A 24,882-nucleotide genomic window follows, 5' to 3' on the forward strand; every position below is an offset into this window, starting at 1 on the left:
GTTTCACTGGACTCCATTTCTTTCCTAGTGTTGGAATGAAAACGCTAATTTACTTACAGCCGTACTCACACCGTATTCGGATAAGATGACTTTCATGGAGAGGATGGTCAATTTCAATCTCGAAATCTTCTTTCTGTATTATAAATACACATTAGACTATAGGTTTTGGAAATTATTCAACGACAAACATGCAGGATTTCCCAGCTTTGATCACATATATTACGTGAGTATGCTTTTAAACAGTTATTCGATTTCCCCATAAATGATTATTCTTCTTCATATGTATACAAAAAACCCTGAAAGAACCCTGAGATTATTGATCTGCATAGATTTTCCATCGAAGCTGATATGATAGTGATATGGGTTCTTAACCCGTCTCTTATCTTATTACGTACATAGGGGAAACTTCGAGAAGTGCATTTCAGTTTTTGAAGTTTCTTTTCTCTCAAGGTTTAAAAGCAACTAACAACTGGGTTTTTTTTCCTTTTTGGGTTATTTGTTTCATTAGACAATGTCCAACTGCCATATCCGCAAAACATCTCCCAACTGATTATCACATATTTCACAGTTTTCTTATTATTATTATGATTTAAACGGAAAGAATTCTACTTTTCGGCTTCGTTTTTTGTTATCATATATTATCATATGTCAACATTTTCGATAATAAACACAATGAATAAAGGAAAAAATGAACGAGAATGTTCCTTAGACTAGTAGTTTTGTTTATCATAGTTCCTTGAAGTAAAGGGGGTATCACAGATCAAATCAATCTAAGATCACACAATACAATCCTTTTTCTTGGAAACTTGCTTTCAGGAAAAAACAGCGCTAATAATGACAAACGCAAATGAATTCGCCGAGACTGCTCGTCCTACAACGAACATGATACAGTACATTGGTGGTTCCAATCTGCATGATCCTAAACCGTTGCCAAGAGTGCGACTTTTATTTATATCGCTGCACTATTACATTTTAAATCTAGTAGAGTCCTCGTAAAAACACATTTAGGATCTAAGCAATTTACTTGACAAAAATCCCACAAATGTTCTTCTTTCAATGGGCTCATTAATACAATCGAAGGACATGCCTGCATGGTTGAAAAATGGTATGTTGCATATATTTTGGACCATTTTAATCTTTTGGAACTACATTTTGAGTTTCTGCGCACTCACAAAATGTCCCACTCTGCAGTTCATTCCGTCCTCTTGGAGTACCAATCTAAGAACAAAAATTTCTGCATTGAAAGTGGTGAAGTCTTACGTTTCAGTGAGTAGAAGAGGCCCTTCTGACCCTAGCCTGAATAAAAAGAACAAACATTGATAGCTGACTGGTATTCTTACTGTACGTCAAGCATAACTCCTTAAACCTTTTCTTATTCAGGATTTTCATTCTTTGAAAAATTCTCTGTTGTTACAACTCAGTTTGATCTGCGCCAGGTACTTGCGAATCCATGCATGTGCGTGGAAATAAACGCCGTAATTGTTTTTCCACTTGGAGTGGACGGTGCTTCTGTTGAACGAGACGATCGCAACGCATCCGCAGCAATTCGTTTTCTCTTCTTTACACGCTGTCTGTCTGTCTGTCTGTCTGTCTGTCTGTCTGTCTGTCTGTCTGTCTGTCTGTCTGTCTGTCTGTCTGTCTGTCTGTCTGCCTGTCTGTCTGCCTGTCTGTCTGCCTGTCTGTCTGTCTGTCTGTCTGTCTGTCTGTCTGTCTGTCTGTCTGTCTGTCTGTCTGTCTGTCCGTCTGTCTGTCTGTCTGTCTGTCTGTCTGTCTGTCTGTCTGTCTGTCTGTCTGTCTGTCTGTCTGTCTGTCTGTCTGTCTGTCTGTCTGTCTGTCTGTCTGTCTGTCTGTCTGTCTGTCTGTCTGTCTGTCTGTCTGTCTGTCTGTCTGTCTGTCTGTCTGTCTGTCTGTCTGTCTGTCTGTCTGTCTGTCTGTCTGTCTGTCTGTCTGTCTGTCTGTCTGTCTGTCTGTCTGTCTGTCTGTCTGTCTGTCTGTCTGTCTGTCTGTCTGTCTGTCTGTCTGTCTGTCTGTCTGTCTGTCTGTCTGTCTGTCTGTCTGTCTGTCTGTCTGTCTGTCTGTCTGTCTGTCTGTCTGTCTGTCTGTCTGTCTGTCTGTCTGTCTGTCTGTCTGTCTGTCTGTCTGTCTGTCTGTCTGTCTGTCTGTCTGTCTGTCTGTCTGTCTGTCTGTCTGTCTGTCTGTCTGTCTGTCTGTCTGTCTGTCTGTCTGTCTGTCTGTCTGTCTGTCTGTCTGTCTGTCTGTCTGTCTGTCTGTCTGTCTGTCTGTCTGTCTGTCTGTCTGTCTGTCTGTCTGTCTGTCTGTCTGTCTGTCTGTCTGTCTGTCTGTCTGTCTGTCTGTCTGTCTGTCTGTCTGTCTGCCTGTCTGTCTGCCTGTCTGTCTGCCTGTCTGTCTGTCTGTCTGTCTGTCTGTCTGTCTGCCTGTCTGTCTGTCTGTCTGTCTGTCTGTCCGTCTGTCTGTCTGTCTGTCTGTCTGTCTGTCTGTCTGTCTGTCTGTCTGTCTGTCTGTCTGTCTGTCTGTCTGTCTGTCTGTCTGTCTGTCTGTCTGTCTGTCTGTCTGTCTGTCTGTCTGTCTGTCTGTCTGTCTGTCTGTCTGTCTGTCTGTCTGTCTGTCTGTCTGTCTGTCTGTCTGTCTGTCTGTCTGTCTGTCTGTCTGTCTGTCTGTCTGTCTGTCTGTCTGTCTGTCTGTCTGTCTGTCTGTCTGTCTGTCTGTCTGTCTGTCTGTCTGTCTGTCTGTCTGTCTGTCTGTCTGTCTGTCTGTCTGTCTGTCTGTCTGTCTGTCTGTCTGTCTGTCTGTCTGTCTGTCTGTCTGTCTGTCTGTCTGTCTGTCTGTCTGTCTGTCTGTCTGTCTGTCTGTCTGTCTGTCTGTCTGTCTGTCTGTCTGTCTGTCTGTCTGTCTGTCTGTCTGTCTGTCTGTCTGTCTGTCTGTCTGTCTGTCTGTCTGTCTGTCTGTCTGTCTGTCTGTCTGTCTGTCTGTCTGTCTGTCTGTCTGTCTGTCTGTCTGTCTGTCTGTCTGTCTGTCTGTCTGTCTGTCTGTCTGTCTGTCTGTCTGTCTGTCTGTCTGTCTGTCTGTCTGTCTGTCTGTCTGTCTGTCTGTCTGTCTGTCTGTCTGTCTGTCTGTCTGTCTGTCTGTCTGTCTGTCTGTCTGTCTGTCTGTCTGTCTGTCTGTCTGTCTGTCTGTCTGTCTGTCTGTCTGTCTGTCTGTCTGTCTGTCTGTCTGTCTGTCTGTCTGTCTGTCTGTCTGTCTGTCTGTCTGTCTGTCTGTCTGTCTGTCTGTCTGTCTGTCTGTCTGTCTGTCTGTCTGTCTGTCTGTCTGTCTGTCTGTCTGTCTGTCTGTCTGTCTGTCTGTCTGTCTGTCTGTCTGTCTGTCTGTCTGTCTGTCTGTCTGTCTGTCTGTCTGTCTGTCTGTCTGTCTGTCTGTCTGTCTGTCTGTCTGTCTGTCTGTCTGTCTGTCTGTCTGTCTGTCTGTCTGTCTGTCTGTCTGTCTGTCTGTCTGTCTGTCTGTCTGTCTGTCTGTCTGTCTGTCTGTCTGTCTGTCTGTCTGTCTGTCTGTCTGTCTGTCTGTCTGTCTGTCTGTCTGTCTGTCTGTCTGTCTGTCTGTCTGTCTGTCTGTCTGTCTGTCTGTCTGTCTGTCTGTCTGTCTGTCTGTCTGTCTGTCTGTCTGTCTGTCTGTCTGTCTGTCTGTCTGTCTGTCTGTCTGTCTGTCTGTCTGTCTGTCTGTCTGTCTGTCTGTCTGTCTGTCTGTCTGTCTGTCTGTCTGTCTGTCTGTCTGTCTGTCTGTCTGTCTGTCTGTCTGTCTGTCTGTCTGTCTGTCTGTCTGTCTGTCTGTCTGTCTGTCTGTCTGTCTGTCTGTCTGTCTGTCTGTCTGTCTGTCTGTCTGTCTGTCTGTCTGTCTGTCTGTCTGTCTGTCTGTCTGTCTGTCTGTCTGTCTGTCTGTCTGTCTGTCTGTCTGTCTGTCTGTCTGTCTGTCTGTCTGTCTGTCTGTCTGTCTGTCTGTCTGTCTGTCTGTCTGTCTGTCTGTCTGTCTGTCTGTCTGTCTGTCTGTCTGTCTGTCTGTCTGTCTGTCTGTCTGTCTGTCTGTCTGTCTGTCTGTCTGTCTGTCTGTCTGTCTGTCTGTCTGTCTGTCTGTCTGTCTGTCTGTCTGTCTGTCTGTCTGTCTGTCTGCCTGTCTGTCTGTCTGCCTGTCTGTCTGTCTGTCTGCCTGTCTGTCTGCCTGTCTGTCTGCCTGTCTGTCTGCCTGTCTGTCTGCCTGTCTGTCTGCCTGTCTGTCTGCCTGTCTGTCTGCCTGTCTGTCTGCCTGTCTGTCTGCCTGTCTGTCTGTCTGCCTGTCTGTCTGCCTGTCTGTCTGCCTGTCTGTCTGTCTGCCTGTCTGTCTGTCTGTCTGTCTGTCTGTCTGTCTGTCTGTCTGTCTGTCTGTCTGTCTGTCTGTCTTCCACTTTGCACCAAATGAACAGCGCTTATAAATACTTGCGTCGTTTGCTCGTGCAGTTGTTCACTGTAACTCAAATCTTAATCTTAAATCTTTCTCATCCTTATCCAGGTCTGCATGGACAAAATTTCATAGTCATAATATTTGGGAGGGTGTTTATTCATCTGTTGCAGACATTATTCAAGCCTTTGCTTCTTATCCTAATATAACCTTCATCTGGAAGTACGAAAGTGATGACTACAGGGACGTCTTCGAGGCTCACCCGAATATACAACCTATGAAGTGGATTCCACAGATAGATCTTTTAGGTTGGACTTTGTACGTAGTAGTACTTTTTCGCGGTGAAACAAACATTTTCCATGCGTTTTGTGGAACGAATTTCTTATTCAACTTTATTGAAGCTTTTAGCTGATTCGCGTCTCTCACTCTTCATCACGCATGGCGGCATGAATTCAATGCTGGAGGCGGTAGGTGTTCTCATATCAGCCTGATATGTTGTAAATCAATTATGTTGTTCTAGATGCACCATGGAAAGCCAATGATTGTCGTTCCGTTGTTCGCAGATCAGCAGATGAATGCAAAAACTGTAGAAAGAAGGGGTCTGGGTATAGTACTAGCAAGGCATCACCTTAACAGGGAGACGTTGACAGAAGCGATCAAGCAGACACTGGAAAACAAGTTGGTGAACTATTCTTTGTTTGTACTATGCCCAGCGATCCAACTTGAGCATATGTAGTTCTGAAGCTGATTTTTAGGTTGTACTTTGCTAACTTGCACAATTCGCACAATTTAGGGCACGTTTGCTTGGGCGATCGCCATGCGTTCGCTCCTGCGTTTTCCTCCCTTGATGTAGTCGGGTCAAGACAACATAAAGATCGGTGCACTTTTACAAGCAGCTGCGCTCGAAGCGCGCGCTGAAGCCAGCGGTTGCGATCCAGGTGGGATCCGATCGAGGGCTGCAGCGATGACTGGTGCTAGATAGGGTACCGCTACTTTCCAATGTGCTGCTTCGAACGCGGCCGCTTACGGAACTGCGCCGAGCTTCATGTCGCTTTAACCCGATTGTACCTATCTTCCTGCTCGGCCCACTGCTTCGCTCAGCGTGGTTGCAGCGTGGATTTCCCAATCTGTCAGACGGATCAAGGGGAGGGGGGACTGATCACGAAGCCCTCCTTTTTTATTAGCAAAACGCTCATTCTTTCAATTACGGCTCATTAGACCTTTAGCTTATGACTAAGCACATATTGCCCATCATTTATACTTCATAGGACCCAAATTTCCTGACTCTTTCACATCTAAGGAAAATCTACATGAAAGACGGCGTTGGACCCCTCTGCTACAGTTATCACATTCACCCATCCTCAGATGAAAAGGAATTTATATGAACAGTAGATCATTACAGATACATATCAACAAGTCAGAATAAAATTGTAGCAAAGTTTAGCGAGGGTAGATATTGCTCTGATTTTTCATTAGGCGATTTTCTTTTGAGATATGATGTATTTTGTATAGATTTAAATGTTCCAAAATCAACGTTGTTGTTTGGTTGATTGTCTTGGATGAAACTTTGTGATTTTTAGAGTGATTGCTCGTAAGTCAGCACTTGTCGCTTCGATACTTACTGGAAGACCAAAACAATATCGCCAGGATATTGCGAGATGGGCAAAAATTATCATAAAACATGGTCAAATGGATCATCTACCACTGTATTCGAGGAACATGAATTGGATCCAGTACTACTGTTTAGATGTTATTGCATTTGAATTTTGTTTAACTATTTCCGCGATATTGATTGTTGTGTTACTTTTAAAACGACTTTTTGCTTGTGTTTATACTCCAAAAATTAAAACAGATTAGATCGAGCCTCACAAAACGGGGTTTCAAAAAAAGTAACCTGTTGAATATTTCTCTCTTGTTGTCCGTGTGAATATGAGCTTGTTTTTAGAGAGGATTTTATTCTTTAGGAAGATTACGTCCATATATGCAATGACAAACTGCTTTGCCGGGAACTACATCCTCATCTTCAAGATCTTTTCTGCAATATGGTGTAACCACAAAGTGCATGTTTTCTAAGCATGTATTTTCGATGATTGTACTATTTTCCATGTTCAAATACGATTTTCTGCGATCTAATGTATTAAGAGCGGTTCCTAAGCGGTTTATAATCGCTTACTATAGTAGGGTCAAAACCACTGCAGTGCGTTGGAGGACCCTGCAGCACACTCCAGTCGGGGTCCTAGCCAAGGTCCCAGCTCAATCCCAACTGCTAGCTCCTCAGCGCCGCTTCGAGCGTAGTCGCTTACGCAACTTCTGGTCATTTTGATCCTACTAATCTATTCATGTTATACTTTTTTCTACTTACTCTTTTCTACTCTTTTCAATTCTACTGCTTACCGTGATTTTTCCCACCCTTATTTCTCGATGCTCTAACTTACTTTTTTCTCTTAGTAACTTTAGTTTACGTGTGATAATTCCTCTAAGACTAATTTTAGGTCTCAGGGCTGCGGTAGATTTAAGCATTTATTTCGAAAAATAAGAGAGAAAATACTCCACTGAATGGAAAGTGTTTTTTATTCACTGATCAACAGCAAAACACTAGAATTATTAAAGAACACTAGAATATAGCTGAGAGGAATCATCTTAATGGGCAGCAAGGAAGATGCCTCAATTGATTTGAGTTTTCCAAAATTCTAAGTCTCTAAAGTTTTAAAGCAGGGTCACGCATGGAGATGGGTGGGGCACGACCCTCTCGAGTACGATCTCCCTCCCCACCTTCTTCTTCTTCTTCTTCTCCAACGATGCTTTGACAATTTAAAAATTTTAAAAATTTAGACTTAAACTTCTTCGTAAGGTTTTACGCTCCATGAATACTCACTGAGCGATCTCCCAATAAGCCGGTTTTATCTCTTTAACTGTTGGCAAACGATGTGATGATATCGCCAATTGGGCGAGAACACTTTTATCAAACACGACATGATGGATTATCTAGTCCCCCATTCCGGAAATATCTCGGAAATATGACGCAGTATTATTAGATGTGGCGGCGTTTATTTTTACCATTATTTCTACACTTCTTGGTGTTTGACTTAGTATTCTTTGCGTTAGAATCTCTAAAATGAATGCTTTGTTGCGTGAAATTTGTTAGATTGAAATCCGAGTAAAATTTTCCTATCAATGCTCTGACTGATGTTGTGACTGTAAGCGGGAAGAATTCCTAAAAAGTAAGTGTTCCTCTCACTGTCTTTTTTACGTCACTTTTCGTTTTACGTTACGTTCGTTCGTTTACGTCTTTCGTAAGAGAAGTGAAGGCAGAAAAGATATAGTTTTTCCCAATAGAGAGGTCAGATAAATACCAAGAAAAGTGAGAGTGATTTGTGCGACCTATTTTCTTATTTGATTCGCGTATGGAACAAAGGGTCGAATCACTTAGAAACTATAAACTGCAAATACAATTAACAAATACTGGGAAGACATAACATTCGAAGAAGCAGAAAACTTTTCTCTTAGCGGCTATGATAGTGCTTCCTTCCTTTTCAGTTTTCTACCATTTTATCTGTAGATTTTTCACCCCTTTCGCATTCTAGAATAACAAGTAAAATTCTCTGAAAGATTTCTGCAAACCAACTATAGCAACTAACTCAAAACGATATGCAGCACGGTGCATTTGCGTACGCGCTCGAAATGGCCGTAGGAGGCAGCATTTGGAACCGGGTTGGAAAGCAACGATTTCCTATGACGGTTCACTGCTGCATCATGCACTTCTTCTTGTAAGATTAATTGCAGTCGATTAGCCCACATAACACCTTAGTACAAACACAAGCGTTTCATTGATTTTTCGAACTCTGGTGTGGCGAGTAGAAATTCTCCTTGTATATCCTAAACCGCACAAATGTACTCGATACAGTTGTTTTTTGTGCACTATGATACCATCACCTCCCATCGAATTGATTTGGTTGCTGTATTGTTATCACGAGTATTCCCATATTACTAATGCTCGTTTTTTCCCCTTCTCTTTGGAAATCCCACGTCTCAGGAGATTCGTGAATTGCCGTCAATGTAGTACACTGTTATCCTAGCGATGTTTTTGCAGATCATGAATTATCTTCTCATAAACGGTCGAAACATTTTCATGTACATACAAATGGTGCGAGATTCTGCGCTCCACGGTTATCAGCTGCGCGTTTTCGGGGAGAGTGCTTATGTTTTTTTTTGTTCTTCTTATTCCTTTGCTATAGTGTAGTGCTTTGCGCCAGTTTTCCTCTCAAAGGGTTATTTTAGTTTGTTTCTCCCTCGCAGGTAAGGTTTTCTAGCGTCGTTGTTCGTTTTGATCCCGACGAATCTTGCTCTTTAGAGCATTTTCTCCTTTCGGATATTCGTTTCCTTGTGTGCAATATACCTTTCGCTATTTCCACGCGATTTCAGGATCACTGATCATTGCATTCTATGGAATTAAAATGTATGGAGTAACGCATGCTGGTGCTGGTGATAGTGCACGCCTCAATTTAAGTTGTTAGTGAATTAAGGATATTTAAATTCTTTTTTCTTCAGATGTCATGTCCGCCATTATTTTTTATGCCCATGCTCCGTTCTTATTTTATCACCATCCAAATGTGTTTCAGTAAAAACCGGCCGTAGAATGAACGGCGAGGCTGAGCCGCTGCTTCGTTTCGCTGAGGCTAAAAAGGTGCTCGGCGAGATCTATACCGATTTAGGAAAACATGTCGACGAATTGGACGACGTTTACAGAGGTGCTGATCTTCCTTAGCATTCTATACAGTTTCTACTTTTTTCGCATTTAAATGTTCTCTATGGTGCTTTTTTTCTAGTCTCTGTGGGTGCACAAGTGTCTTGGCGTTTTAAGGTATCGCCATCCACTCTGGAGGAGATACTGGAGATTCCAATGAATCTATTGTACCTGCTGAGCAAGCCGCTGAAATAGAACTATTTCGAGAATCGATACAGACTATTATGGAAACTTTTAGACGGGATAACATGAAAGTTGTCTTTTTTGGAAGGTATTTATTTATATTTATTATCAGTTGTACATCCTTATTATTATTTTCTTCCTTTCATTCCTGGATGTAAAATAAAATGTGTTTTTTTATTTTCATTGTACTGTCTTTTTACACCAATTTTTATGCAATTTCTTACAACGCCGAGGTTCTAAAAAAAAGTTATGTAATTTCAGAATGAAAACCACCAGATTGGAATGCGTTCTGTACTGCTTTCCTTACTTTACCGTAATTTTGCTGCTTGTTATTCTGTTGTGTTAATTTATTAATCAGTTATTTCCATCAAAAGTAATAAAGCAAAAAAGTAAAGTGTAGTATGTCGATAGATGTTTCATGTTACTTTTATTTTAGGACAAGCAATGGAAAAAGCACTACCATTAATGCCATGCTTCATGCGAAAATTCTTCCACAAGGAATGGGACATACCACATGCTGTTTCTTGCAGGTAATCTGGCTGTTTTTTACTTCTCTACCGTATACTTTAGCAAGTGATAGTTGCGAAATTTACGAAACAGTTCTGCTTTAGGTGCAAGGATGTAACGAGGACGTTGGATATCTCTTGCTTGAGGATAATTCTACTCGTATCTCCATCGATCAACTAAGCAAAATTGGTCATGCGCTAAGCAGCGACAATTCTGGACTACCTGCTATGGGACAGGATTCGTTGTTGCGCGTGTTTTATCCCAAAGGAAGAGGTGACGGTGAGAATCGGTTGCTCCAGAACGACGTAGTGATCCTAGATAGGTAAGTCTTTATTTTGAGCTGAATAGTGTGTAGGAACCTGTTATACCTGCGCGAAAAATTGGGCTGATGCTCCGCAAAGTGCTTCTTTTGCTTTGCTGTAACCGCAGTTACATAACCTTTGTGAGTGGAATAGAGGTTTTTGCCTTTGCTGCATTTACTCATTTGTTTTTCCACTAGTTTGGATCATTTTAAATCAGCTATGAGGTCAAATTTGTAGCCCTGGTGTCGATTTATCCCCTGAATTCGATAGCTGGATCGATAAGCACTGCTTAGATGCCGATGTGTTCGTGCTTGTATTGAACGCGGAGTCCACCCTCACTCAAGCGGTTAGTGCACATAATCCATCAATTACGTATACAGATTAGATGAGTCATATCTCAAAGATAAAAATAACGATTATCTGCCTGTCATTCTTCTTTCTCTATTTTAAGTATGAATTCGGTATTTGTTAGACTGTAAATTATCGAAGATCCCGTAGTTTTCGTGTATTTTCCCTGTTTATATAGGAGAAGAGCTTTTTTCATCGCGTTGCGAAGAAACTCAGCAAGCCGAACGTGTTCATTCTCAATAACCGCTGGGATGCGAGTGCATCAGAATCTGAACATGTGGAAGATGTGAGACTTCTATAGTTCAAAAAATAACTGGCATTACGCTCATTCATATTTTTATAGGTTAGGCAGCAACACTTGACTCGTTTCCGCCAATTTTTAGTGAATGAACTAGAAGTGGCGACAGATCGCGATGTGAAGGATAGGATTTTCTTCGTGTCTTCGCGAGAAGTGGGTTTATCTATGTTTAGTACAGGCACTAATACTTCTGTTACACATGGTGACCGTGATGCATTCGCGGCAAATATGTGTGCCTCTTTGCATATATGTAAGTCCTCTCACACTCATCTCTTTTTGATAGAGAAAAAAACTGCACGATGGTCGCTCAGTATAACTGTGAAAATTTTGAAGATGTTAATCTCATGTTCTCTGAGGTTATGTCAAATTCCATTTTTAGGTGCTCGATTCCCGCCTGAAAGCTAGGGGTCTCATAAAAACCCCATATCAGATGGAAGGACACCAAGTGAGAGCTATGGAGTTTGAGATGTTCGAGAGGCAATTTGAGCAGTGCATCTCTAGGTATTTGTGTTGTCTCGATTCAAAGTCTTGGTGCAATAATTGAACGGAAGAGACGTTGTGTGATGTATTATCTGAAGTCTCGAATTTAGCTATTTTACTTGCCTTAATTCAATTGAGTTTGCTTTGTGATGTGTTTCATTTTGGATGAGCTGTGTATTGTAGATTAACAAAGTCTGATCTTCAGAGCAGCGATTCGAACGAAATTTGAAGCTCATAATCGCCGAGCGAACGAGATAATAGCGCGGATGCGCGCGAATGTGGACGTAGTTCATGCGGCAGCTTCCAAGGCGAAACAGATTCTTGAACAGAGTCTCCAGGTTTGAGATTCATCTGTTTCCAGAGAGTTTTTCTTTCATTTTCTTTCCGTTTAACTTTTCGGAGCGTTCTTTTTCAGCACAGCACACAAGTGTTCAACGATTGTCGTATGAATTTTGCACAATTCGAACGTGCATATCGTGAGCAGACGGAACGACTGAGAGCCGAAGTTCACTTGAAGGTGTACATTGTTTTTTATGGACAAGTTCACTTTAATAACTGACCATGTTATTAAAGTGAACCATGTTGACGTAATTTCAGGTATCTGCTGACTTCAGTGAGGAGATAATGAGGCTTGAGGCGATCATTGATCGTTTCAACATGCCATTTTTGGATACGTCGCAAGGAATCATTGAATACAAAAAGGTGGGTGGCAAAACTTCTTCTCCAAATGTTTTTTATAAGTTAAAGTAAAATGATCGATATGATACGTTTTGTGCAAAGGAGTGCAACAACAGTGCAGTTCCTAGTGTCTGTTTCGGTGCTGTAGTCATTTTCATTTGTTTAGGCCTTAGCTGAATTCACTGATAAATGTGTTAGCTCTGACCTTGAAGCAAGATGTACTGGAGGCTTAATGTCAAGAATATGGAATCTCGAGAACGATATGTTCCGTATGTCGTTTGTTTCATTCATAAATTGGAACTAATAAGAAACACTCCTATTGTGTTAGTTGACATCGGGCCAGTATATATCGCGTTTGTGTAGTGCTTTGCATCATGCTACGATACCTTTCAGGCACGTGCTAGTTTGCAGCCATATTAAAACTCCTATCCTTCTCATATATTTACATATTTCTATGCGAAACCATGTTTAGAATATGTGACAAAAATCCTCGCTGAGCCATACCAGCACAAACTGGAAGAAGTTTGGAAGTACAGAGCCCCGTTCAAATTCAGTATCTGCGTGGATGCACCTGCCTTGACCAAGTGGGCACATTTACATTTGAGTGTTGTGTTTTTTTATGTTTGAAAGTGTGTGGTTAACTCCATTTTTTGTCTCTTCTGGTAATGGTTTTGTGATACCTGTTACTTTCTCACAGTTTGACTAGTTTGCACCGTGGAAATTTTCTGAAATTAAAAAAAAAAAAACTGTGAGGACCTTTCCGAGAAGCGGACACAATGAACAAAAAGTTTCAAGGAAGTTTTTAGCTTGATAGGAGAGTGGTTTTTGGATTGAAAATTCTTAAATCTTAAATCTTATTTTGCTGTTGAACATGTGTATTGTTTCACTCTTATCGTTACTAGCCACTCTTGCATACAATTTCGTGCTTTCGTGACTACTATATCCTTTTTTAGTAACACACAACGATGTTTCTTTTTTGTGATCGTAACTGGTCAGAATAACTAACTAACATATTATCCAGTAACTGAAACATCAATTTCTATTTGTACTATCGAAAACGCGGTACAAGATCCTGCAAGATTTCGGAGCATGAAATTTGCTCGATTTCAGAGACTTCCATGAGGACCTTGAATTCCGTTTTACGTTTGGTTTATCTGCAATCATCCGTCGTATAATTGCGTATCGGTCTGGCCAACCTGTCACTGCCATCCAAACTAATTTATTGACTCCTATGGCATTAGTCAGTTCTACTTCTACATACGAGTAAAATAACGGCCTTTAGAAAAAATGCTTTGAAATTTCGCGAGTTGCAGAGAAACGCGGGACGAAGTAATGCGGATCTTCATAATGAAGCTATGCAAAAAGCTGTTGAGGAAAATGCAATGATGACACAAATGGTGCTAACATCAGCGAGTTACCTTGCGAATGGCAGCATCGGGTTACTTGTTGTTGGTGGCATCGTATACAGAGCAGTCGGATGGAGGGTGAGTTTGAGGCGCTCTCCATAGTTGGCCATTTCCGACCGAAAGCACTAAATCTTCCTTTCTTGTGTTGTTGTTGAATTCTTGTTTTATTAGTTGGAAAATCCATTTCAATGATCATTTCAATGATGTTCAATGATCCTTTCAGGTGATCGCTGTTACTGCTGCGGCATATGGTGGACTGTATATTTGGGAGCGTATGCGATGGAATTCTCATGCAAAAGAACAGCATTTGAAAGAACAATTCCGTTCACATCTGGCCGCCCGTATGCAGCAAGTTGGAGCAGCCCATACCACTCACTGTGAAACACAGGCAATGCGGTGGGTTCGTAGTTCTATGTCGATGAAAGTTCCCCTTTTTTGAACTTTTCAAATAGTGTACTTTGAGTGCACCACATGTCGAACGATAAAAGTGAGGTGTGGGTTCTTTATTCAAAGTTAGACTTCAATTTGCGATACTTTGTTTGAAATTTCTAAAGTAAATTTGAAGTCTTTTTTGTGTTTTCTGTGATCTTATCTCGAAGTAGCTAAACGAAAAAACACAATTTGCAAAGTATTGTTTCGTAGACTTTTCTAGATTTTAGAGCGCAGCAGAGTTAAAGTTCTTATGCGGCTTTTCACAAAATAGAAACTTTTAGAACGCAGAAACCCATGGTTCTGTCGGACTGCGCTCATTTCAGAAATTTATTACATGAGGCCTATTTGCACAATCAGGATAAAATATGCTTAGCTCATGTTGATTGCTTTTGTATGAAGTCCTAAGCAGTGTCAGCGAGTAACTCCATTTTAATTTCTTCGACTTTTGCAATGTTTTTTTTCACTATTGTGTGTCTTATTGGAAAGAAGTACATTCTGTTCTTCCTGTAATTGAGTTACTGATCAGTATTCTTACAATGCGAACATAATTTAGCGAAATGGATCAAGTCTTTGATGGTCTTCGCGCGACCGTCGCTGGTGTTCACAGGGAAATGAAGGAGGAATTGGATAAGAGTAAAAAGGAAATCGAGAATGTCGATGGTACATTAAAGAGCCTTGTAACGATAAAGTGAGTCTGCAATATTTGTTAACAATTTATAGCACATATCATTGAGCTCTTTTTTTTATCTCTCGCTCCTCCTATTATAGAGGGAAAACTGCGTTTTTGTTGCGAAGTTTGGAGCAGTTTGCGACGAGTTTCCTACGTACTGACAGCCCATCACCATAGATAACGCCACTCCAGAGGAACGTCCGGCACAGTTGCAATTAGTTACGGATTTTGCATTGATTTAGGCCTATTACGAGAGCTTAATATTCGCGTATGCTATTTGTATTCATTAATTGGTATTGATTACTTTTGAATGCTTCATAATTGTTACTCAAAAGTTGTGGTAATTTAGCGTGTTTCTTCTCTCTAGCACGTTTTCGATTTGCCTTGGTTCCGACCACTGCATCAAAATAGCCTTTTCAGGTTGCTTAGTGAAATCTTAAGTGTGAAGTATACCTTCAATCTGCTGTGCCTCTACATACAAAAGCTTGTAGGTACGGCTGTTTTTGTATCCTAAAAAGAAAAAGTGGTGCTGAACTCCTTAATTTGTAGATTTCGCTAGTTATTTCGTTATTTGTGTATCTTTCATATTGTGTGTACCTCGTTTCGAGCATGTTATCAGCAAGGCCTGACTATCAAGTACCATCTTTGACATCTGTCACGCCACAAATCCAACACTACTTGTACCTTCTTTGCCATTCTTCTCGGTCTGCTAGTTGAGACTAGATCGATCGGTAGATTGATCGCTGTCAAGTCATAAAAATGCAAGTCAGTGCAAATCAAGAGCATAAAAATGTTATTAGGCTTATTAGGTTAGTTCTAGAGCTTGTATAAGATCAATAAATATTGATTTTTATTCTGTGCTGAAAAGTGAACCAGTTGGCCCTCTCCGAAAAATTGTTTGAGATATAGAAATAGTGGAGGAAATAAGTAACTCTACCAATCGCTCAAGAATTTTCATGAAAACGGGCATTGATGATGACAAGGATGAAGGAATCGGTGACGTCAACGCCGACGATGTCTTCAAATACGATATTGATCTGATAAAGGAAGAGGTACGATTTCATGGGTATTGTGAGCATATATGATAATCATTGCCGCTAAAAATGTAACGTAAATAATCAAACTGTCTTGAAGTGCACGCTATCCAGCATCTTTGCTCTCTTGGATTCAAATCCGTGGTACCTGATTGAGAGGCTCACTTTGTCACCTCTTCGTATCCGCACTAGGTTCAGCCTGAGCAGTGAAGTATACGAGTGCGTCTCCGAAAGGAAAACGATTACACCGTAGCTGAAATGATTGAAGGGGTAGGAAATGACGTTAAAAACAAATAGAATTTGAATAGATCATCTATTCAAATATGCTTAAGCAGCAACCCATCTCAACCGCACTTTTGTCGGACTCTCTCTCAATGAAGTATCGGGCTCCATGCTCTTAAAATCTTAAAAATTTTTGAACTCATGAGCCCACCTTGAATAATATAATGAGGTATCGGTATAGTATGAAGTATGAAGAATAATATAATTAAAATTAAATGTACGAAAATTGAATAGGTGTAATTAAAACAGTAAACCGCTGCAAAAATTCACCTGCTGGTAGTTGACGAATGCTCTAATTTTCTTGATCAAAGGATGGAAACGGCATGAAGCATGTTGCTGCTGCAAGAGCGGCTGGGCTTAAAAGCATCACCCCACGAATCTGAGGTGGTACGGATTTCAGGTGGAGTATTCGTATACGGGATCGTAGATTATGGAGAGAAGGATGATTCCGTCCATTTCTTCTTAATTGCCTTAATTGCATTTCTTCTTAATGTAAAAACGGCCTAGAAGATACGACTTCGAGCGTCCCGGTGCGCCATTTTCTACGAGTTCGGTTGGAGCGCGTTAGCCTTGTGCACGCGTTGCATCTTCTGGACTTTTTTTTTGTGGCAATGATGAAGAAATGGACCGAATCACCCCCTCTCCATAATCTACTATGCAGTATACAAATACTCCACCTGAAATCCGTACCACCTCAGTTTCGTGGGGTGACGCATTTAAAGTGGCCCAGTGGAAACGGCGGTTGGGGTCGAGGTGGAACCATCGCGAATTACAGCGAGGAATGGTGTCAGAAAGGGTCCCCTCTAGATTCTTACTGCTACGCTCCGCCACACCACCTCGAGTGCAACTGCTTACGCAATTGTACTCTGTTTCATGTCGTTTTGACCGAATTATACCAAAATTGCAGTGAACTACGGTGGCTAGAAAAAAGTTGTCCTTAAGCGTTGAGCTCAACAAAAGTTGTTTGGGGGCTGATTTCCTAAATCAGCGAAGTGGTTTATGTATAATTAGACATGTTCGTTCACCGATAACCACATCATCATTAGGTTTCATTAAATTTAATAAATATCAGTGAGAATATCAAGAAAGAAATGACAAAATCGAGGCTTTTCTTTGTCTTTTCTCCGTCGTTGTGACGTATTTTCGTTTGGAAGTGGATTACATTGAAACTTACGGAACCTCCACGTAAATTTATGATCACTTTCAACTGTTTTCATTTTATCTGCGTCTAAAGGGCGCCAAATTGCGAGAGTGGACTATTTACTAATTTCTTGAGCAAGAAAAACAAGCCTGCCGTGATAGAAAAGCTGCTTTATTTTGTTTTCTAGGTTGAATACTACAAAAGGAAACAAGCGCACAAAGAGGACGGCGATGTCAGTGGTATGTTCATGATAAAAGAGATCATTTTTTGCAATGCTAGTAATAATTAAGCAATTGGACTCATCTAAATTGAAATTTCGAGTGACGAATTTGTTTTTGGAACAGTGAAGCACTGTTTAGATGAGGATTCTGCCATTGGAAGTGCACGTGTATGGAAGCTTACGGTTCCGCTCGCTACTCTGAATGGACCTAGAAGAAACACAAATGTTTGTACGGTTAACCAAAGAGCAATAACGTTCAAGAATCTACACAACGTAGAACTGCTACGCTACCGAGCGTGGTAAGCTTCCTGTTGTAGGGTTTAACTCCTTGAATTTTGCGTGTGCTCCGCTTTTAAGTTCTAAAAAACACACATCTCAATCAATCAATCACACATCTTCTATCACTACATCCGTTTTTCACCTCTCTGAAACATCTTTGTTTTTTAAATTTCTACTCAAACCTCACTTACTTTGAGCAGATCACTCTTCATTGATCTCGTTAGTCATACACTGCCCGATATAAATCAATAATTGGGGTAGTGGAAGAGCGTAGGAGCTATAGATTTCCCGCTTCTAATATTATTATTAGTTTGATGAATAATGGAACCTCGTATTGATCTCCATTTTCTGTATCATATATGATTGATATCAACTATATCGCATTGTTTCGAGAACACTGATTATCTATTTCTCTTTATTTTTTTTGATAACTCAAAGATAGCTCATCATCATCCGATCGGGATTTCCAGATTTTTTGACCCCAGTTTTCAGTACAAAAAGTTGAACATGGATACTTCATGTAGATTGTTTCAGTTATTTTCTTCTATCAGTTTCAATTTTTGTTGCATTTCAGCGGCGAGCAGTATATATTGACTAAAGATCGCTTAGTATTCCATCTTCTGGCTTTCATTGACCTACCAAAAGAAGAGCCATCAGCGTACGATGATCCTCCTTTCTACAGCATTATCAATGAAACGATTGTGGTGAATCCTAATTATCGGTTCAAAAAGAGTGATCCGCAGTCACAGTATGGAGAAGAATTTGTGTGTTTTAGTAGATTTTTTTATTAGCTCATCATTGACTGCTCTATTGATCGACACATCCGTTTCCAGCTGGCCAACATTGTTGCCCCTTACACTGCAACTTATGTAGAACTGCGTGAACTCACTAACTTTGTGGATAAATTGGAGTCGAACGCTGCTTTACCTGTATTTTGGCAGGTAATTCGTCCTGATTTTTTTTGTTTGTTTCTGATGAAAATGACATTGAGGATATTGGATCCTAGAGTATTCTGAATTTCAATTTTAATATGAATCAAAGAGTAAGCAAAATACATGCTTACAGCATAGATTTGCAACACTTCTTTAGCAACATGTGAACCTATTTCTCCAACTAATATTGAGGTGTATTTGCATCCAAGTCTTTTTCCCTAGTATTACGTTTTTCTAGATCTCTTTGAATATCTTTACTCATTCATTCTTAAAACACCTAAATTCTCTTTTCTCGAAATCTAATTTTTGTACTACTTGCCATTGTTGTGGTTTCATTCCAGGTATTTCTGGGGTTCATTCAGCAATTTTTTGCGGATTACAGGAGAGCGATTTCTGCTCTGCGAAGACAAAAGCGTCTATGTGAGTACAACAACATTCCATAAATAGTATTTTTCTGGCACTTTTATAACACAATTCTAGATTCTGTGCTGATCTTTACTCTTTTTTTCAATTTTTCGAAACGATGTATGTATGTATTTGATGACCAGCTGAACGTCCGGCTAAAGCCGGACTTCAGGATTATTTTGGTGTTCGCTTCGCTCGTCTTCACCGATCAAAAAGAAATAACAGCAGCGACGTTTTTTTGGAAAATTAGAATTGCTTTTTTCTATCAACGTTTTCTTCAATTTTTTTGTATCCGAAAATTTAAGCGTAAATGAAAGATTTTATGGTTTTTCCCTAAGCGCATCAGTTCTACATTTGGAGAACAATCAAACTTGATTTTACATTCATGTTTCTCTCAAATCTCCGCAATTTGGAAGCATTATTCTAAGTATGAGTCTCCTCCGTTTCCAACTAATACAACAATGATGCGCTAACATGAAGACGTGAATATCACTATCGTAGTGGCAAAAATAACGTTCTACGTCAGATCGCGTAAACCGTTGGCTACTATGTATTGTATTTAAGCAGTCGTTCGCGCGTGTGTTTCGTCTTTTTAAAGAAAAGATGTTAACAGCATCGTGGACACATGCTGGGAAATAGACTTGTGAAAGAACCGTAGAAACCCATTCTACCGCCTTGAGGTTCCCGCGCACCAAACCGACGCCGTGGTATCCGTCTCCCTGTCTTTTTGGAATTTCTTGACTGAGACACACAGATACACAGACGCACACACAAACTGAATAAGCCCGTTATTATATGGTATCATAGTTTGCAAATCTGGAAGTATACATTCACATAAAAGTTTATTTACTTTCACATATGAGAAAAACTAACTTGCTTTATCAAAGCCACATACATAGTTACACTGCTGTGGACAGTGGTGAAAAGGTAGAATGCTCGCCTATCAGGTGCATGACGATGGTTCGGCACCTCACCGGTGCAGAGTTCTGCATCATTATGGAGTATTTTCGTGACACAGAGACAAACAGATATATATATATATATATATATATATATATATATATACAAACCGAAACGTGGTGTATATATACACTATATATACACCACGTTTCGGTACTTTTGCTAGTGTTGGGGCTAGAGTTGAGTGGAGGTAGACTGGAACTCTCCGAGTTTTTTTGTCTCTTCTCTCTGTTATTCATCTTTTCAGATGTTGCGGACCTTCTCGAAAAATCCCGACCGTTGCGGAAATGTGTTCGCCTTCTACATATGTTAACCAGTGCCTGGTTTGAGGTTTACAAATTCGACTGGATCCATGTGGAACTAGCCTGGAACAACATTTTTGTTGTTATGGACTGTGGCGCTGAGCTGAGTGAAGATGAAGTATGAGAAATTATTAATTGATAAACAAATACGGATGGCCACTCCTCGTTTTAAATGCAAAATCAGCAAATTCTGGATAGCTTCAGGGATTCGTGTTAATTTTTTGAGTATACACGGCTTATTCCTGAACCTTAACATATAATCGATTAAGGCAAAATTGGTGTCACGATTGCAAGAAGGTTACTGCCAGCTACTTCTCAGAATTATGGATCGTATCTACAGTTTAGGAGAAGTACCAAAAAATTATGAAAATCATTTTATTTTGTACAAGTCAGTTCTCTTTATATGAGCTTCTTCAAAATGCGTAATTTTTCTTTGAATGCTTGATTTTTGCATTCATTGCAGTGATCCAGCTGATCCAGAGTTACTGATTACCAGATCGCATCCTGGCTTTGAGTCGTTGCTGTGGAGTGACAATTTGCTTCTCACGGTAACCAAAAGATCGTTTTTTTCTCTCTTTAAAACTGTGGATTTCTTGTACTTATGAACATTATTGCTTTTCTACGAATAAGTTAACACGAGATTTTTAAAACCCGTTTTTGTCGTATCTTGTCGGCTTGTAGAAATAATACTTCTGCTTGTTGGGTTTCTACACCCTCATTCTTAATTACCTTTCAAACACTGTTGCAAACAGAACTATTCCTATTTTATTTATTTAATTTTCCCATGCAAACTTAACTAAAATTTAGACTTTAATGAGTTTTTTCTGGGAGGAATTTGTGCCTTCAGAGTGAATATTTCTTAAAATCTATTGGACTTTATGACTGGCATCAACTTTTATTCCTTTGGTGAGGCAGCTGCTTTTTTTTTTATAACGTTTCGTCACTGCTCAGCTACCTTCTCCTTTTTTATCCATCATCTTTTTGTTTCTCCTCTTTACTAGGAATGTTCTTCTCTAGTGCTTGTTTCCTTTTTTATATTATCCGTTATTTAGGTGCTACGTGGTGCCCAAGCTCGATTTCGTCTAGGTCCCGAACTGGATGTCGCACCTGTGTTTGCCTCTGCGTTCTACAATTGTTTGAAGTCTCTCAACTGGAGCGAGAGATTGTGAGTGTCATGTTTGTTTGTCGCGAACGATAAGCAACTTCTGCGGAGGGGAATCCAGGGAACTTAGCATCTATCAACATCTATTTACTAACATTTATCCTTGTTTTTAGATTCACTTCTTTCCAAGAGTTCAAACATGCGTTCGAGTTAACTGCTACGAGGTTGACACATGAGCTTAGCAAGAAATTGTTACTGCAGATCCGTGCAGCTGGTTTGCAGGAATATTGGAAAGACATGAAAGTGAGTGAAACTCTTGATGTGCACGGTTTCACAGAAATAGTTATAATCTGAAGAAGTGACTATCAAAGGCGATTAAATCCCTTCACCACAGCTTCGAAAAAAAAACATTTTCATCTGCTCCTTTTTCAGTTGTTATCTTCTCAAAGTACATAGAAATTAAGATACTAAATAATTTAAACAACATAAATGGTACACTAAGATAGATTGATTCTATAGGAGATCACTTGCGGACGAGTAGCACACTGTTTTGCTGCTTGTGTCTATGGTTGCACATCAGATCCGTCAAAGACCGTTGCGGTGGGTTTTATAGTTCAGTGTTTTCCGGCACGTGCAGTGTTGTGAATCTGTTCAGTGTTTTTTTAAAGATGGACGTATCAGAACTGTACAGTACCGCCTTACTTCGAAGTAGTATGCTGCCTGATCGAGCAAGAAAATGGCAACTAACACAAACAGCAGTCTCTGAGACTGATCACTGTATAAGATGCGATGTGAGCACAATTTTTACTTTTGGTGCAAATCTGGACGTATTTTTGGATTTTCGTATTGTTAGTTACATTTTGGTGAAATGAGGACCCTTTTTACTGCATATAGCTTAAAGATAGCATCTCTGGAATTTGACGATGTTGGGATCCATCTATGAATAGGCAGAGGTGTAGCTTAGGTGCATGAACGTGATCACGCTCCACTAAGTCTAGTAATTCAAAAAAGCGTGAGAAACAGTTCTGTCGCGAGGAACCTAATAAGAAGCACCTAACGACGTGCCACATATGTGAGAATAGAGATACGCGCAGCGTCTGCCAACATGCGGGGAGACAGCATCAGCAGCCCATTTATTGTCGCCTCGCTCGCAGATGCGGTGCGTATGTCTGCTCTAGCAGACGCGTATATTTTTAGGTGTTTCGTAGGTGGATCGAGTGCGACAAAACCGTCTCCCATGCCGTTTTTCTGGATTATTGGGGGACTTGGGCGTGGTCGTGCTCATACTCGTAAATTATGCCTCATCAATCAGTGGAGGGATCCCAACACCCTCAATCTAACGATATCCCGCCTTCTTATTCCAGACTTTTTTCCAGCTCGAAAGACCTCTCAGCTATGTATTTCGCCCATCGTTAATTCCGGCAATGAACGCATGTATGGATAACATGTTCAAGATTTTCCGAGTTGTGGAACTTTTGACAAGTGTTAGCTCTGACAGTGAGTTTTTTTGTTAAACATTTATTGGAAAAGAGTTGCTGAGAGGGGTGAAATACGAAAGGCAGTTATCGCGAAGATCTCTTCGAATTTTCCTGTACGGTAATGCTTCCATGCTGACACATTTAAAGGCCAATTAAAACTGAAAATCTGAGTTGCATTAGCTCTCATCGCATAAGACGTAAATTCCACTTTCAAGTGAACGTTCGCTTTCCTTTCATCTGACGTACAAATCTACAGAAAAAAAAACTCAGGAAAGTCAGCAGTATTTGTTCAGGGAAGTCAGCAGAAGACTGTGGACAAGTGCACGAAGATAGAGCTACGGCTGAAAGACGAATTCGTCACATGTTTTTCATAGTTTTCAAGCTCTTATCGTTGGTCAGCTTCATAAAGGATTTGTTCATTGAAAAGGTAAGTATTTGAATCCGAATTTTAAAAAGTTCTTTCTTGAGCTTTTTTCATTTTTTTTTCAATCAAAGAATGTTTTCGTTGTCAAAAGATTCGGATACATTACTTCATAGCAATAGCAAGCCTACCGAGCATTCCTAAAATGACATCTTGTTTTTTCTTTCAAGAAGGCAGACATCCATAGCCTAAATTTATAGATCTGAAGGCAGTGTTTGAAAGAGCTATCCTGAATGTTGTAATTTTGAAAGCCGTTTCCAATTAACCGTCTTTGATTAAGTCCTCGGGTCTTCTTCTCATATTTTTCTTCAAGGTATTGAACAGAACGATTGTTGTAGGTGTCTTCGATTTTTGACAAACATGCGGAGATTCTAGAAAGAGCAGAAGAAGTTGAAGAAGTAGACGACACCCTGGCGCAAGCTGAGTCGGAGTTGCAGGCTCTGGTCAGTCACTGCATATCCGTAACTAGTTTTTTTTTTACATTTCTACAGTTTTGTCTAATGCTCTATGTCACATTTTTATCCTGACTCACATTCTGTGTCCAGCTACACCTTTTTATTTCTTCAAATTTTTGCGAAATGTTTAAGATGGCAAGAACGGATATACGTAAACAGTTCCATGAGATCGTCGATATCTTAAAAAGACTTGCGGAGGAGATCCGTCTAAAGTAAGTGTTTTCAAAACTGAGATGATACGTACTCAATCAGAAGAAAATTTAGTCTAACTACAAGAATTTCAGATCTGTCAGCAATGATCTGACCTCAGACACTTTGCTAAGATGGCATAAGACTACGGTACGGACAGTGGAGTTTCTTGCGTTAATTGGTGCGGCAATGCCTGTGGATTCGGTTTTCCATGCATTACATGTGAGATTGAAATATCAGCGAGAGAACGTCCGATATCCATCAGAGGAACTCGATTAGGAGGTTGGTTTCATCACTCTGAAGCTTCTGAATATCCTCTGTAGAAAGTCTTCACCACATTTATCAAAAGGGACTTATTGAACCAACATTCTTCCATCAAATGAATTCAAGAAGTCGTATACTATTCTGCTGGCATCAAGCTTTTCAACACCGCATCTAATATTGTCTTTTAAAAAGAGTACTTACTCATCATCTTATAAGAGTCACAGAAACCTTTCATGGAGAGGGACGTAACAGAAATGGAACAGCGGGAAAGGGATGTGTCTGTGCAGAACTCGATAGATGAAACGCAAATAAATCTTAATAATAGTTATGCAAATGATTATAGTACTGCTAAAATTGAGACTTTAAAAAGTCAAGTTCATGGACTTTTTTTGTAAACAAAATTATTTCGATATAAATGTAACTTCACTTTGAGTTTAAGGAAGTTGCTGGAAAAAAATTCGACACTATAGAGATGCGAACATTCCATGCTATTTTTTGTGTTTTTCTAGGAACTTGTTGTAGATTGGGAGGGTTCACTTCATTTGAAGATTACTTCTAGCCAGACTGGTTATATTTTGATCTGTCACAGTAATCTTATTACACTTTTCCAATTATTCCTTTTATATTATTATAGTTTTAACTGATTTCCTTGAGCTGTAGCCAAGATTGGTATCGATCTTTATTAAACAGCGGCTAACGTTTCGGCGATATCGCCTTCGTCAGAGCCTGGAAAACTCAAAGCCATTAGTGACCTATCCCCTCAAGCGCCTCATCACCCTACAGAAAGCACCCAAACGGTAAGCAAACTCAAACAGCAACACATAGGCTAGTACTTACCTCATTAGCTAGACTTGTTAACTCAGCAGACCACCACGTACCACAACTACGAGTCACAAGGGTTTTTATATAGGGACCTATATAAAACCC

The 24,882-nt window shown here is 40.3% G+C and overlaps 3 protein-coding genes across 6 annotated transcripts in view; 2 read left to right on the top strand and 1 right to left on the bottom strand.

The window, feature by feature from the left end:
* The window catches only part of RB195_016420 (uncharacterized protein), a gene marked incomplete at both ends in the record, with an annotated part of 28,478 nt that extends 13,810 nt beyond the window's left edge, over positions 1 to 14,668 (top strand). For 2 of the 4 annotated variants that reach the window (XM_064182949.1, XM_064182950.1), the window contains 28 exons: positions 60 to 223; positions 817 to 936; positions 1,009 to 1,105; positions 4,617 to 4,751; positions 4,852 to 4,910; positions 4,964 to 5,121; positions 6,024 to 6,176; positions 6,408 to 6,501; positions 8,679 to 8,739; positions 8,866 to 8,952; positions 9,063 to 9,191; positions 9,305 to 9,458; positions 9,807 to 9,900; positions 9,982 to 10,199; positions 10,417 to 10,525; positions 10,706 to 10,813; positions 10,871 to 10,978; positions 11,205 to 11,326; positions 11,511 to 11,643; positions 11,721 to 11,822; positions 11,903 to 12,007; positions 12,150 to 12,252; positions 12,456 to 12,567; positions 13,094 to 13,223; positions 13,297 to 13,467; positions 13,613 to 13,785; positions 14,375 to 14,509; positions 14,590 to 14,668. In XM_064182949.1, coding sequence (XP_064038827.1) covers positions 60 to 223; positions 817 to 936; positions 1,009 to 1,105; positions 4,617 to 4,751; positions 4,852 to 4,910; positions 4,964 to 5,121; positions 6,024 to 6,176; positions 6,408 to 6,501; positions 8,679 to 8,739; positions 8,866 to 8,952; positions 9,063 to 9,191; positions 9,305 to 9,458; positions 9,807 to 9,900; positions 9,982 to 10,199; positions 10,417 to 10,525; positions 10,706 to 10,813; positions 10,871 to 10,978; positions 11,205 to 11,326; positions 11,511 to 11,643; positions 11,721 to 11,822; positions 11,903 to 12,007; positions 12,150 to 12,252; positions 12,456 to 12,567; positions 13,094 to 13,223; positions 13,297 to 13,467; positions 13,613 to 13,785; positions 14,375 to 14,509; positions 14,590 to 14,668 — 3,413 coding nt within the window. Of the gene's footprint in view, positions 1 to 59; positions 224 to 816; positions 937 to 1,008; positions 1,106 to 4,616; positions 4,752 to 4,851; positions 4,911 to 4,963; positions 5,122 to 6,023; positions 6,301 to 6,407; positions 6,502 to 8,678; positions 8,740 to 8,865; positions 8,953 to 9,062; positions 9,192 to 9,304; positions 9,459 to 9,806; positions 9,901 to 9,981; positions 10,200 to 10,416; positions 10,526 to 10,705; positions 10,814 to 10,870; positions 10,979 to 11,204; positions 11,327 to 11,510; positions 11,644 to 11,720; positions 11,823 to 11,902; positions 12,008 to 12,149; positions 12,253 to 12,455; positions 12,568 to 13,093; positions 13,224 to 13,296; positions 13,468 to 13,612; positions 13,786 to 14,374; positions 14,510 to 14,589 lie in introns of those variants that run through there. The other 2 variants (XM_013437773.2, XM_064182947.1) reach the window with 2 other exon arrangements.
* RB195_016422 (uncharacterized protein) lies at positions 7,554 to 8,241 on the bottom strand (the record flags this gene model as incomplete). The annotated part of the gene is made up of 2 exons (XM_064182952.1): positions 7,554 to 7,657; positions 8,082 to 8,241. The coding sequence occupies 2 exons, from the start codon at positions 8,239 to 8,241 to the stop codon at positions 7,554 to 7,556; spliced, it is 264 nt and encodes an 87-aa protein (XP_064038833.1).
* A 779-nt stretch (positions 14,669 to 15,447) lies between the features above and the next one.
* RB195_016423 (uncharacterized protein) lies at positions 15,448 to 23,970 on the top strand (the record flags this gene model as incomplete). Its single annotated transcript, XM_064182953.1, has 18 exons — positions 15,448 to 15,543; positions 17,136 to 17,187; positions 17,308 to 17,467; positions 18,022 to 18,211; positions 18,281 to 18,388; positions 18,721 to 18,799; positions 19,992 to 20,164; positions 20,316 to 20,434; positions 20,510 to 20,594; positions 21,099 to 21,211; positions 21,322 to 21,451; positions 21,668 to 21,748; positions 21,817 to 21,939; positions 22,525 to 22,645; positions 22,920 to 23,053; positions 23,386 to 23,490; positions 23,635 to 23,714; positions 23,787 to 23,970. 18 exons carry the CDS (start codon positions 15,448 to 15,450, stop codon positions 23,968 to 23,970), a joined length of 2,133 nt encoding a protein of 710 aa, XP_064038834.1.
* Positions 23,971 to 24,882: the final 912 nt, after the last annotated feature.

This window comes from Necator americanus, chromosome II (genome assembly GCF_031761385.1).
Source record: "Necator americanus strain Aroian chromosome II, whole genome shotgun sequence".
NCBI lineage: Eukaryota > Metazoa > Nematoda > Chromadorea > Rhabditida > Ancylostomatidae > Necator > Necator americanus.